Source organism: Stylophora pistillata, chromosome 13, assembly GCF_964205215.1.
Source record: "Stylophora pistillata chromosome 13, jaStyPist1.2, whole genome shotgun sequence".
In the NCBI taxonomy this organism is placed as follows: domain Eukaryota; kingdom Metazoa; phylum Cnidaria; class Anthozoa; order Scleractinia; family Pocilloporidae; genus Stylophora; species Stylophora pistillata.
The window spans coordinates 19,954,115-19,969,114 of record NC_142531.1 but is presented as its reverse complement, the minus strand read 5'-3'; the positions used below and the strand labels follow the sequence as shown (position 1 = coordinate 19,969,114).

General features: G+C 42.3%; 1 protein-coding gene and 2 non-coding genes across 3 annotated transcripts; 1 reads left to right on the top strand and 2 right to left on the bottom strand.

The window, feature by feature from the left end:
• Positions 1–1,825: 1,825 nt before the first annotated feature.
• On the bottom strand, positions 1,826–1,907 carry Trnal-uag (transfer RNA leucine (anticodon UAG)). The gene has a single exon. It is a non-coding gene; the product is annotated as a tRNA-Leu (tRNA).
• Positions 1,908–6,301: 4,394 nt separating this feature from the next.
• LOC148718089 (neurofibromin-like) lies at positions 6,302–9,087 on the bottom strand. The gene is made up of 5 exons (XM_088742128.1): positions 8,732–9,087; positions 8,238–8,338; positions 7,581–7,726; positions 7,299–7,339; positions 6,302–6,986 (listed from the first exon to the last, which is right to left on the bottom strand). Exons 1-5 carry the CDS (start codon positions 8,792–8,794, stop codon positions 6,897–6,899), a joined length of 441 nt encoding a protein of 146 aa, XP_088598254.1. The 5' UTR covers positions 8,795–9,087; the 3' UTR covers positions 6,302–6,896.
• Positions 9,088–10,911: 1,824 nt separating this feature from the next.
• On the top strand, positions 10,912–10,993 carry Trnal-aag (transfer RNA leucine (anticodon AAG)). Its single transcript has one exon. It is a non-coding gene; the product is annotated as a tRNA-Leu (tRNA).
• Positions 10,994–15,000: the final 4,007 nt, after the last annotated feature.

Genomic DNA, 15,000 nt, shown 5'->3' with positions numbered 1-15,000 from the left:
TATTCACGGATGGAACAGTCTAGTAAGCCGGTTCTGACAAATAGTTAGAGAATTTTACGTCGAGTTTTCATATCTACAATGACCAAATCAAGTCACCGAAGGAGAATGCGTTACAGTGTCGAGCCTTCCAATGACCTTGCGTGACACAATTTGCATTTTAGCTGACGCCAAAGCTACTGCAGTATCTGCCATCACTTCTGCCTTTACAGAACCCAGCCCTCCTGTGGCACTGGCCTGAAAGATAACAAAATCATTAAGACATATCCAATAAGATAGACAAAGTCAAGAGATGTTGGGACCATTTACGCTTGAAACGTGACCTCAGTGTACAACAAAGGCAGAGAATGTATAATTCCGACTACACTCAGGCAAGATAGTCAATGGGAAAGTTTATTTAGGATGAGTCAGCCAGCCTTGTAGTATACGCATCCTACTAGAATCTACAATGTACTGGAAGTATTTACTGAAACTAAAGGGTTATACAAAATAGCCTATGCTACGCCAGATACGAAAAACCACTATAAAAAACCACTCTTTAGAAGTCGCCAAAAAATATGTGGAAACGTATTCCTCATCTAATGCAACAGCACTGTACCCCGAGGAAAGGGTAATTAAAATAGACCTGAATACACTACTAATCACACAGAAAATTCAATGAAAGTGGTGACATTTTACAGAGAGTTGTAAACAAAATTACATTAAACAAGAAAAAAGAAAGTGGTAAAACCTAAGACTGACCGACCTAGAATGACTTAATTTCCCGCGAAACGATTAAATAATCCGAAACTACCGCGATGCCACTCGAACCTCTTCAACGTGCCGTCAGAATATTAATTTCTGACTAATTCGTTCCCATGTCACTCAAACGTCAGAAATTACATTTTCAGGTTCAACATCAGCGTCTAAGAAACTGCGCACCTACCCCTCCCTAACCCATCGACAACCCTATCTTGTTATCAGTTGACCGTTGTTTTATCAGGGGAGGGGTAGGAACGCATTTGCGCAGAAATGGACCTTGATCGATAATTCCTCGCCAGCCCCCCTCTTCAACCACCCACCCCCACCCCCTCCAAAAACAAACGCACCCAGATGTTACCACTTAGTATTTGGAGTTGACCAAAAGCAAATCATAAAAAGGAATTGAGGTTCCTTGACAGTTTGCTTTTGGTTGCTTCCACTTTTCATGCCTGGTAAGTGTAACTAGTATTCAGAATGATTTAGAGCAATATATGTATTGCGGGTTTCCAAGAATTAGGGTTCAAAGACAAACAACGCTTTTTTGTGGGCAGAACCGTTTGTCGCTACAAAAGAGACTTGAGAGACTTTTTGTTTTCGAATAACATAAATGTCTACTTCGCAACGACTATCTGTCGAAAACCTCCCAAATCTTTATGTTACCAAGTTTGTTTATTTACTAGTACGTGCATAAATAACTCTAGTTATGAGACGTTATCATTGGAGTCTGACAAAAACGTTTACCCATACAATCCCTCATTCATAAAATTTAAAAGAAAAGAGAGAGAGAGAGAGAGAGAGAGAGAGAGAGAGAGAGAGAGAGAGAGAGAGAGAGAGAGAGAGAGAGTGTCATAAGCTACCTTAATGAAGCAGTCAAGGACTGTCTCCAGCAACTCGGTTACTTTACCCACATTTCCCCAAATTGTCCTTTGAACGGAGGGATAAATGGTCTAGAACAGAGAAGTAATAACTTCGTCAGAATAACTTAATATTTAAAATGTTAATAGTAATCAACGATTGCATGCATTGGTTTTCCTTCACTAAGTTATGCGATTGGTACAGAAAACTTATGTAAAAAGTGAAACTATATTGGCAGCGGTGGGATTCGAACCCACGCCATCGAAATGACTGGTGCCTAAAACCAGCGCCTTAGACCACTCGGCCACGCTACCATTTACACGCCATCAACGGAGACACCTAAGGGGACAAACAACTCAAAGGGAAACAATTAAGGAAATTAAGGAAATAAATATTGGATGCTATTTTTCTTTGATAATCAGATTAAAATTTGTTGCAACTCATCATTTAAATGTATAGTTTCAGAAATTTATGGAAAAGCTTCGTTCTTAATGCTTCTTTTAAGAGGCGAAAGAGTATCGAGCGTCAGACAAATATCCTCTATGCAAATTGTCCCCCATGCACACTTCAGTTAACCCCAAAGTGAATGGCCCCAGGGCTTTGCACCAGTTTCTTACTGCAGAGTAATTTTGTAATTTTTAAATCGGAACCACACACGTGACCCTACACCTTTCTGCATGTTGCATACACTCTCCGAGCTTTTCCTCTCGGCGTATTATTTTCAGTTGGATGTACTGTTCCATGAAGAAGAAGCAGAACTGGAAGATTGTGCTGTAGAACAATTCTTTTCAATCCTCTGATCTTTAGGCGTTTGGGAAACATCATTTTCGTTACAACTAGCGCTGGATTTTTGAGACTCTACTAAAGTACTAGCACTATCTCATGAGTTGGCAGAGGGAGGTGTTCCTGCCATCATTAGGAGCTCGTTTTGTGCTTCCGTAGTGGTTGACTTGCTTCCTCTATTAGACTGCTCTGTAGCCATTTCCGGAGTCGTCACGCCAGGCGAATAACTCCCCCAGAAAAGGCTGTTCACATTCGAACTGCATTCCATTCAGGATTTCGACCAATCATCATTTTCCCACGGCACGAAGCTTGGATATCTCCACCGTCGCTCTCAACGTTCAATAAGCGCTTCGTTCTGGGAAGTTCGCGATCCTTGAAGATTCCCTTCAATTCATCTTTGAGTTCTTCAAGATGATCAAAGGCCTTTTTGAACTTCATCAATCGTCGGTTGCAAGCTTTACAAACTGACAACTCGCTGGTCGCTGAATAGCAGCTCACGTTCACATCCAGACAGGAGCTAATAATCGCCGGAAAATCAAAAAAAAACTTTTTCCAAAGACATAAATTTTTTCTTTTTTCTCAACTCAAGTGGAACAAATAAAGCAACGATCACTTTGCAAAACCTTCTTCGGCGTTTCCCGCTCCTTCAAGAAACTACGAACAAATGCAGAATTTGAAAACGCGGGAAAAACGATATTGATTACAATCTCTTGTGTTCTGATTGGTCACATAAGAAACGATGTCAGTGATCTTATTGGTGCAAAGACAACAAAGGGAAAGGAATGTTGTTCGAATGTGAGCAACCGTTTGTGGGGAGGAGCGTTGCGTGACGAGACTAAAAAACGGCTGCGAGGGAGACTACCCTCCTATAAGGATGACGAAATCTTGGTCCCCACAGATCTTCCTCAGAAGATGTAGAGCTATACCATGGCGTGACAGCTGCAAGTCTTGGAACCCAACCCATGTACCCATTTTTGGTTTCCACCTTTCCGTGATTATCTGTCATTGTAGTTGAGGTGCCTAATGAGCTCGCGGCACACGTCCTTGTCTTTATTACGCTCATCCTTTCCTGGGCTGACGGAACCTCTCTGAAGTGATGGCCACTGCTTGTTTCTGGGATATCTTCACTCAGGGTATTATCACGGTCCCAAAAAGTGGCAGTAGATGGCCGGGTACTTACAGAGCTACACTTGCTAGCGCCATCATCCAGTCTGCTGTCAGAACAGTCTTCCGCATCCTCGTTAAAAATTCGCGTAACAATTTTCTCAGGTGGCAAGACTGGACAGCCACTGTCATTGTTGTGCGACGCCTTTCTCCTAACTCCATCTTTAACCCTCTTTATGAGTCGCACTTTGTCGGTTTGTATCTTTTCACCTTGGCTCCCGCGTTTCTTTCTCAGAAATCGTCGTGGCTTTCTTTTGGCCTTTTCTTCTCTTTTGATGGGCTTCGTTGTTCTGTGTGAGGTATGAGAGTGCAGTCTCGCTATGGCTAAGTCTCGGGTATTATTGCCCTCTTCTTTCACTGATCTTCACCATTTAAAGCCTCTTCTTGTGGTTGGGAGACCTCACACTCATCTTCCGAATCAAACAAGAATGTCCCAGACGACGAGGATTCGTCATTCCCGTCGACATCAACCGTAGCGAATGAACCCCTTACACTAAACTCCAGTTCAGACTGAAACGAAACAATACTTGGAGCAGGCTTCTTATCGATTGCAACAGAGGGTATTTGATCTGATTCTTCACTTTCAACCCTTTTGTCCATTTTCGTATCGTTTTCCACTGATTTGTCTGAAAATATCGCCGTAAAACAGTTTCCCATTTTAGTGTTAACCTTAACTGGAAGGAAAACAGTTATCGTGTTATTTTGTGAAAGTGACATAAAGTTTGATAGCAACCTACTTGGCAATGCGTTGTGATTTGAAGTGCGCGCGCCTTATTTTGTCGGTGTTTCTTTTCTATGTCTGTGTTTCCTGTCTCCAAGATATTGAATAAGTATCTGGTGAACTAGGCTATTGTCTCACCTTTTAGTCACATTCTGGCCCCGGTTGTTCGAAGGATGGTTAACGCCATCCACTAGATAAATCTTTCTCCGGTTGATAGCGCAGTACGTTTTGGTAACACTCATCCGCCGGGTAGCGATTTATCCGTTGGATAGCATTAACCGCTCTCTGAACAACCGGGCCCTGGGATACAAATTACTTCTTTTCATCAGGACCCAGTTGTACAAAAGGCGGATGACGCTAACTAACGGATAAATCGCTATCCTGCGGATAAGTGATAGCAAAACGTACTTCGCTTTCCACCGGATACAGATTTATCCACTGGCTAGCGTTTCTCAAACTTCTAGCAACCAGGGCCGGTTCTTTTGCGCGAATAACGATAGCATGCCTGCTGCAACATTTAGGAAACCTGGTCGCAAAACGCCTGCATGCTTCCTGTCGCCCGTGAGAAGCGCACGTACACACCAGCAAAACTAAAAAAAAATTGACTCCGTAGTTCGTGAAAATCAGCCTTGATAGTGCGCGCACATCGTATTATATATACCCTCGTGAACAAAAACAAAACTGCTTTGTATAAAACACAATACAATGTTGCAAATTTCAATGATTTTATTTACAACTCTAATTAAAGATTGTAAAATTTCTAAAACAAGGTCTCATCCGCTTTCACGTTCATATCGCGTCCACAAACCAGTGTGGCGCCAGTTTTATAAAGCATTTGCATTCCAAGGGATTGTAATATTTACAAATAAATTATAGCGTCAACCGCCTCTCGCTCCCAAGATCTCATTAGCAATTCTCTTTTCTTTCTACCATACAATTCTTATAATGTGAATTTGGTATTGGATCAACTAAATCCTCTAATTGGTATTTTTGTATATTCTCATCACTTTTCTACTCGATCTTGTATGGATATCGTTAGGAGAAATTCTGTCTTGGTCACTCGTGGGAGTATAAGGGGTTGGCGATATTCTCATCAGAGAATATCGCCAGAATATCTCAGCTGAGAACGACAGGTTCGTCATTTTCTTTAAAATCACTCCCATAATATTCGTTTAATTGCAAGATAAGTTGCTTCATCTGCTTCTAATGCTGGAGCCGATTCTCCGGCTGTATTCCCCTTACCATATTTGTTTGGTAATAAAGAGAGATTGTTACGAGGTGTAACAAGCGAATTACCCGTGGGAATTAAAGAGATAGAACGCGCGGAATTATATAATGGTGATGTCGTGTCGTTGTGTCGAGTAATCTACTCTGGAAATCGGAGAGTAACTAAGTCGGAATGGGTATGGCAACCAATGCTCCAAGAGTTATCTACTTCAAGAACGCCATACCAGTACAGCGGTCAGTTTTGAATTGAACTCTTGAGTAAACAGAACTCTCAAGTTCTGAGAAATGTCGCATTAGACAAAAATCAATGAACGGAAAAGCTACCAATTTTTCGCAGTCACTCATTTTCTCACTAAAAATGGAATATGCGAGAATAAAATATTGCGAAAAATTGGGCACGAAAAATTGTTCCATTTACCACCACGGTAAATGGAACTAGTTTTGGCGAAAAGCGAGAATTCGATACTATCGTTTTAGTTTCCCACGGCTTTTAACTGTGCCCACAAAAACACTATACTGAACAGTACGAACAAAATGATCGTTTTTGACCACGAACAACAGTCGACCTTCTAAAGGCCCGTTTAAAGAAATTGACTGTGCTTGTGACACAAATTGTGGACCGTATGCTCAGTGAAGTAAGGACTTGAAAATTATTTTGTAACAGGACATAAAATTTTGCGTTGCTATTTTTTGCGTCAACCGATATTTCGATTGAACTCGATCTCGTGATTTTTCTGAAATAGCAAAATGAAGTCATGCAGAAGTTAGTATCAATAAGGTAGAAAACTCAAAGCGAGCCAAAAATGATTTTAAGTGCACTGTTTGGTTTCTCTCGGTTACTCCTGCGTAATGTCAGGATGAAAATTAAACCTCTTGGAAGGAGGAGTCCACGTAGAACTGCGGCTTGCAAGACAAATGAATCCGAGTCGAACAGGGCTCATGGTATATCCAGCCAACTCTTTCAAACTCGTTTTCAGGCCTTAAGCCAATATGCAAATTCTCCTTAAGACTCGTCGTTTAGTATTTGTTGCCAGAACTTGATAATCAATCGAGAAATGTTCCCTCGATGATATGGATCCCCTGTCTCGCACCTTGGCCCGTGACACCCCACAGATTTTTGACAAACTAATCACTTCATAACTTTCCCAGTGGAGGGACTTCGTGTTCCCCTGGTGGACCAGTTCCGTCGGAATTTCGGAGATTCCTTATCGGCCTTTTTCGCCCGGCATGACGAAGATGAGCGCTTGAACGGCAACGGAATAAAAAGGTGCTTACCGGGTGCAGCACCAGACAGAGAACTAAGGGAAGAAGACAGAGAAGACGAGGAAGACGCCACCCTCAGGTCCTCAGTGCTAGAGCTGAGAAGTATTGGTTTGACAGACGCCACAGAACCTGAACGCTGTGTTTTTTAATCGGTCAGGGGTACACCATACACCTCTACTACAGCTTCCAAGAACTTTACAAAGAGCTGCGCACGGCTTGCCTGACCGCTTTGCTCCTGCGAAAATTAATAACATGGATCTTTTACCCGCACAAAGGTCTAGATCCTAGCAGAATACAGGACCCTTGTTTAATGTGAACCTTCTAATTGCCTAGCTCAACATAGAGTTCTCTGTGTCTCGGTGGTAAACCATAGGACTGCGAAATGTGAAGGTCTGAGGTTTGAATTCTCGAGGGAGATTCGCATTTTTTCGTTTCCACGATCACTGGAAATGAACTACATCTTGTAAGACCCTTAAAAGTAGTTTCAAAGCTAATCTTAAACACAAAGGTCACTGTGAGCAAAATCGCAGCAGTACAAAATGCCTACCTTAAACTTCGTGAAGCGACTGAATCCGGAAAATCCAAATGCTGAAAGAGCAAAAACGCAGACAAATTAGTCTTTGTTTTCTTTTACGCCTTGGAAGACGAGGAATTAAAGTCGTACACGAAGCCATCATGTTTACGCGGGAAAAACAAATAACTTCCTCACATTAAAAACAGAGACTTCATGACCTATAATTAAAATTATTTTTTGTACCTCTTAGTTCCACATCACCTGGAAATTAAACGTCATTGCATACAGTTCAGCTGTACTTTGATTTTCACTTACTTGATAGATAGCTTGACTTCATAACAGGATCGTCGTTTAGCTTTACAGCGCTCATTGAATGTACGATTGTCTGTATCGCTTTCAGAGTGGCTACATCATCAGAATGGCCGAGCACAATGGATAGATCCGAGTCTAAGAGATTATAACTGCACAAGAACAAAAAAAAAATTAGCTAGAATGTTTTTCTCTTCTCTATTATGTGGGGTGGTAATTAACTACTCTATCAAAAACAAAAAATAAACTAGGTAACTAGTTTTTAGTTTCGAGATTCGTTAGCGGGCAAATGAAACAATTGGTAGATAACAGGCAGTAGCTAATTTTGGAAAGCTGATGATTAGAGCCTGCGAGAAGGCTTTCATTATGGTTGCAGCATGGGTGGCCGGTAAAGCATGCGCGAGGTCTGTGAGGGGTCTGACACTAAAAACCTTTCGCGGACCTCCTACGCACTCACATCGCTCGCCAGCTTGGAATACCTTTTGAATTAGTGTAGAAAATTTGGTGTCATATCAAGATGTATTTCTCATGACTTATTCGCTGGGAAACGCTCTAGTATCGTAAAATTACAAGTATGAAAATAGAGGGTTAGCGACGTTCTAGTGTGCCTTGGAAATGCATATGAGCAGCTGATAAGGACTATTTAATAATTAGAGTACTCACATGACAGGGAAAACTCCAGGGAATACCAAGCTAGCCTCCGCTAATACCTGGTACAAATACCGTGACTCTACATCTCCAGTGACGTGCTCAAGCAGCATTGCCTATCAAGAAACCAACAACTTGAATCAATAAAACTAGGGTCTCTCTGTTAGCGGAAACTCGCCCACACATACAGCTCGTTTGACCTCCTACAAAAACTCTGTGTATACACTTTCCGAATGCCACCAACAGCCCTGCTCAGTCACCCTTCAATGGACTTCCATTGCGGGAAAACGAGTAATATTTCAACAAATCCTTCTTTAACAATAATGAAATAACCTCTGTTCTGATTGGTCTGTGTGATTTCGTTATGTCGGTTTCTTGACGATCGATTGAACGTTTCTATGAAGCAAAACCAAAGCAATCCCGAAACACTTTTCGAAACTCAATTGAAAGTTGTTCTAAATCAATTCACCCTCAGGGACGTCATTCCGAAATTATCCAAACAACCTTACCAGGGCGGTCAGCACCAAAGCTTGAGTCTGATTGTCGTTCACAATGCTTGGATCCAAGAGCATGTTTCGACATTCCGAGGGGCAAACAAAGGCCTCGTCACTAGTACTGTCATCAACTGTAATCACTATGGACACTTGGTGCTCCGTATTCAAGGACGTTACGCTTCCGGAGAGACTGCCGTCAAGTTTGCCTGGAAAATTCAGGGTGGGGCTGTCTGGCTCTTTTTTGGCATCCAGGCGCAGGCTAGAGCGAACTTCCTCAGATACGGGTAACAAAGCTACGAAGAATCAAAGTCAAACAATCTTCCGTAGTCAAGTTAGAAAACTAAATGTGATTGAACTTTTTAATGAGTAGTTTTCGTCCTCCCCACCCCCGAAAAAAAGGCGCCTAAACGCGTCAGGGGCTACCTTCAGCTCATATGCTTTTATTTTTTCTATGACAAGGTATTTTCGAGGTTTTATTTCAAGAGAACATAAGTTCTACCAAGTTTTCAGGACTTTTGCAATTCACAGAATCTTTGCAAGACAACTTTTGCACAGACCAAAACTAACTTCAGCTTGAAGGAGAATAGAAATAAAAGTTCGGTACGATAATAAAAAAAAAAAACAGAAAAGAAGCAATGATTAACCCCGAGTGAAAAAGGATAACTGGGGAGGAAGTAAAACAAAACGAATTACAAAGTCGAAAATAAAAACTTTAGGCGAATTCTACCAAGAAGCAAAAATCTTTGGCGACTTCGCCCAGTTTAACATTAGGCATTCCTCTGCAGTAAGGAACACTTTGTCAGTCCTTTAACTTACCAGCCAAATATGCAAGATTTTCTTTGTTGACTATAAAAGAACCACGACTGCAAGGAAATTAAAGTGTCATCAGTTCCCTTACGCTGACTGTATCAAGCGTCATTTCAACAGACTGCAGTGACATGCTACAATACAAATGACAGTGAAGAGCTATTGCCCTTAGAATCCCTAAGAATGGCCAGCATCTAATTTCTCCTTACCGTATCACAGCTGAATCAACCAATGAGGTCATGAGAAGTTAAAAAAATGATCGCCAACTAAATAAGCTCCTAAGTGCTTTGAACTTCTTTTTCTCAGTTCCAAAGGAAATTAAGAAGATTAAACCGGAAAGTATGGAGAATATGCACTCGGATGTTGAGATTTAGAGGGTAACGCAGCAAAACGAGGCGCGTTTCGTAAAAACAACAAGCCAATTAGAGCTAAGGAAAATGTCACAAGGAGTAAATGGGAACTCAAATTTAAAACAAACAAACTTTAAGAAGCGCCGGAAGACACACGTGACCAAGATGTGATTAGTTAAAATATTGACGTCAATTTGTTTTTACAATAAAAGTATGATTTTATTTAAGTTTTCGGAAAATCACGCGCGCGCGCATTGCGTGACACGACACGTCATTTTCATGATCCGTAACCTTATTGACAATGGTTCTCGACCAATAAGCGCGTGACAATTTCTACAATTATTGTAACAACAAAATTTTCCGGCATCTCCTTGGTTGAAAGGGTAGCACGAATTCCTCATACCACTCACAGAGCAAATGAAGAAAAATCTACTGCAATCCCAGTTTGTTTTCGACATTAAGTTGCAATTAGCCTTTTCCAATCCATACCTGCCTTGTCTTCCGTTTGCTAGTGATGTTATACATCAAGTTCAGGATGCGAATACGAGCCGAAGAGGTGGCCTGGGGATGATATACTCCAACAAAAATTAAGCAGAAAACAGATTCAGTGGATAAAAACTATTTCACCAGTTTTAACTGACCAGTAACTGTAAGGCATAGCGTTCGTGTTACTGCTTTCATTAAGTTCCTCAGTTTTGGAAAACATTACTAATCCTGGGCACAAGTTGACAAATGTAAAAGAGCCCTCCTTCTACTGACACAATAGCAAATCAAACACGCCAACAAATTTTAGAAAAATTGTAATTAAAGAAACAGTGCTATACCCTTCACAAGGTGTATCATCAGCGCAAAGTGGAAATTGTTTGAAAAGTGAAGGCCAACGAAATGGTCCATTTGCTTACAGTGAAACTCTAGCAGTGGTTCTTCACGTACCACCATGAGAACTTTGTCCACCGACTGTAGAAAAAAGAAAATAAGGACAAAGTGTAAGCCAAGTCATGTGTTAAACAAAGGTGTCATCTCTTTTAATGTGTAGACGGTAGCGTGGCCGAGTGGTCTAAGGCGCTGGTTTAAGGCACCAGTCATTTCGATGGCGTGGGTTCGAATCCCACCGCTGCCAATATAGTAGTATTTTGAAACTTTTAATGAAAATAATATCTAAATTTGATTCAAGCAAGGCTCTGGCAGCAGAACTCACAATTGCATTCCTATTTTTTTTAGGAACCTCTGATTCAAAGGCACCATGTGTTTCGAGTGATATGAAGCTCTGCTCCAAAAGTGCCAAACCACAAGGTTATAGAGACACTTCTGACAGCCCAGGGTGCATTTAGTTTAGGTTACGCCGAAGATCTTCGGCGTGGGTTTTAAAATTTTTCGGCGTACCGGCGTGCGATCGACAAGATGTTGGCGCACTGAAGCGAATGATGAAGGCAATACTTGGCGTAACTGGCGCACCCTCTTTAACCTGGCGTAGCCACGAAAGGCCACTTGACCTGTGGCGGCTGTGGCCAATAAATGAATAAATGTATGATCTTTTTGAGTGCATATATCTTTGCAGAACGTCTGTCACAGTACAAGAATTGTATCCAGCGAGCATTGGTTGGTTAATGTATGCGCCTTTCAAGGCAGCACGAGGTTTCATCTGCTTCCGTAATTTTTGAATTTTATTGCCTTAAATGTTATATCTGCTGCCGCAAAATGGTCCAGGTTCGCCCCTCTTTTGGTTTTCTTCGATTTCATAGTGGGAAATGGCCATCTTATCGCGGTACCAGAGCTGGACGACAAGTGAAGGAGCGAGAAGTTTATCGTCACCGCCATATTGCAGTTATTTCACCAAGGTCAGCCAACCATGGCCCCTACCGTTTGAAGTCCAGTCACAAATACTGTAATAACGCCAACCTTCTCGCTATTCCACCTACACCATCTAAAGCCGAACCTGCAAAGTCATCAAAGCTATTCATGCCGTCGTTCTTTCTCTCCAACGTCATGTCACTGGCGCCGAAAATAGATGAAGTCCGTGAAATCGTCCATTATGCAGATTTCGACCTCGTATGCATAACAGAGACTTGGCTCAAAGACCACATTGACAATAATATTGTCGCTATTTCTGGCTATAACGTGATCCGCCGAGATCGAACTGAAGCAGTGCATGGGGGAGTGTGTCTGTACATTAAAGAGTCTATCCAATTCAAGATCATTGAGGACATTATGGATAGGAAGTTTGAAGTTGTTTGGACTCAAATACGGCCTTCGCGTCTCCCAAGGGGCATTACCAGCATTATTGTTGGAGTTGTTTATCATTCTCCGAGCGCCGCGGATCCGCCTATGCTGGATTATTTGTATAACTGTTTATCTTTGGTTGAGGCTCGCTTTCCTGGCTGCGGGATAATTTTACTTGGTGACTTCAATAAAACTCTGTTAAAGAAATCTTCGCGCCTTAGTAACGGCTTTAATTTGAAGCAAATCGTTACCTTTCCAACTCGCGGCAGAAATACCTTAGATCCGGTGTTAACAAATGTGAAGGAGTTCTATGCCCCTCCGATCCAGCGCCCTGCTCTCGGTTTGTCCGATCATTTTTCTGTAGAAGTTCAGCCGCTCGTGCGTTCCCAACAACTAAGAACTAAACTTATCGTGAAATCGAGGGACTTACGGCCTACAACGCGTATGGCTATGCGCACGTATCTTGGAAATGTGGACGTTAAGACACTTATCGATAGTAAAGATTCTTGCAAGGGCAAAGTGGAAATGCTGGAGACCATAGTTAAGACCGGAATGGACATTCTCCTCCCCCTGAAGTCTAAGTCGGTACAAACCAACGAGCCGCCCTGGGTCAATCAACAATTGAAGGGTCTCATTCACAGCCGCCAAAAGGCCCTCGCTCAAGGCGACCAGGAGCAGTACCGCACCCTACGAAACCGCGTTAATCGTGAGAGGAAAGCATGCCGTGCAAAGTTCTATAACTCCAAGGTTGAACATCTGAAGGACTGTAAACCCGCAGTTTGGTGGCGTGAGGTAAAGAAGCTCAGTGGTATGTCAGACGCAGCTTCTAGAGGCGTTAATCCAGCTACCCTCTACCAACATATTGATTGTGGTCAGAGAGGTTCGCCTCCAAGCACGATAGACATTGCTAACACCATCAACCAGGCGTTCTTGGCTCCTATGCGCGTCTTCACCCCCCTTTCACCTAACACCTCAACCAACTCTGACCAGGAGAGTGCTTTCCAGGTATCAGAATTCTCTGTTTTAAAGAAGCTATCCGCCTTAAATCCAACTAAGGCAACCGGTCCGGACGGAATCCCCGGTTGGCTTCTTAAAGAGAATGCAGATTTACTAGCACTACCTGTGACTGATATCCTTAACTGTTCGTTTAAGGAAGCACGGTTGCCTCAGTCTTGGAAGGACGCTAACATCACTCCAGTACCAAAGCAGAATCCAATACACGATGTAAACAAACATCTACGTCCAATATCCCTAACTCCCGTGCTTTCTAAGGTTGCTGAAGATTTCGTCGTGGAGAGTTTCCTCAAGCCTGTTGTGTTGGCGAAAGTGGATGTACGGCAGTTTGGGACTGTGCCAGGTTCCAGTACGACACAAGCACTAATAAGCATGGTCCACTCATGGCTTAGTGCTACGGATGGGAACGGTGCAACTGTCAGAACCATCCTCTTTGACTTCCGCAAGGCGTTTGACCTCATTGACCATCAGATCCTAGTTCAGAAGCTCATTTCATACGATCTTCCAAGCGGAATAATTGACTGGATAGTGGACTTTCTGTCCTGTCGCCGACAGCGTGTTAAACTTAGTCAGGACTGTTACTCGGAGTGGGGGGCCATCCCATCAGGGGTCCCACAGGGCACAAAACTTGGCCCCTGGTTATTTACTATTATGATAAACGACCTCATCATCCCGGGTACAGACATGTGGAAATATGTCGATGACTCCACTATTTCTGAAACAGTCATGAAGTCTGAGGTCAGCAAAGTCCAACAAGCGGTTGACGAACTCGCGACGCAAGCTTCTGCTGACAAGTTCCAATTAAATGAAACCAAGTGCAAGGAACTGCGCATAACATTCAGTCACTCTAGAAAGAACTTTGATCCAATTAAGGTTAATGATCAGGACTTAGAGTGTGTAGAGCAAGCAAAGATCTTAGGTTTGCAGATATCTTGCGATCTCACGTGGAATAATCACGTATCCGAAGTTGTAAAGAAAGTAAACAAGCGCCTGTATTTTTTGCGTCAGCTTAAGCGTGCACAGGTCAAGTCGGAGGAACTTTTGCTCTTCTATTTGACTTGTATTAGGCCTGTCACTGAATATGCATGCCCTGTTTATCATCATAGCCTCCCGCAATACCTTTCAGTAGATCTTGAGAGATGTCAAAGGCGAGCTTTACGTATTATCTATCCAGATTGTTCGTACAATGAGGCGCTTCTTTTGACTGGTCTAGTTCCCTTACACAACCGCCGCGAGTTCTTATGTGATAAGCTTTTTAATTCCATCCTGTCTAATCCCTCGCACAAGCTCTATAGCTTACTACCTCCCAAGAATGAGTGCGAAGTCAATTTAAGGAGTCAGCACTCTTTTACTACACGGCGCCTCCACACCATTCGTACTCGAAATAGTTTTATCCATCACTATGTCCATAAAGCAATGATGTAATATTGTTTTTCTCTTAATTATATATTTTTGTCTTTTTAATTAGTTCTTCTTAGCCATGTATTTTTTGTAGTATATATTTTATTGTAAATCAAACGTAATTCAGCCTGTGGCTGCAAGGTTTTTGATAATAAACTATCTATCTATCTATCAAACAACCGCTCTAATACCTGCGCTTTGGAAGGCATGCGCGCACGGTGCACACGCATTTGTTTTTAACTTCTTGCGGGTCCCCAAACGATACCATAACTGAACGCGCGCTTACTCGCGCCCCGTGTTTCCACTTTTTTTCAATGTGGGTAGTGGATTATTGCTTTTCGCTGATTTTCAGTGAAAGCTCGTAGCTCGGTAGCCCTTGATTGGAAGAAACACTAGAACTTGCTGTCCTGAATGTATAATATTCCGTACTTGTATTTTCCAAAACAAGGTACTGACCAGTGACCAAAACAGTCGTACAACCTGGAATCCCCG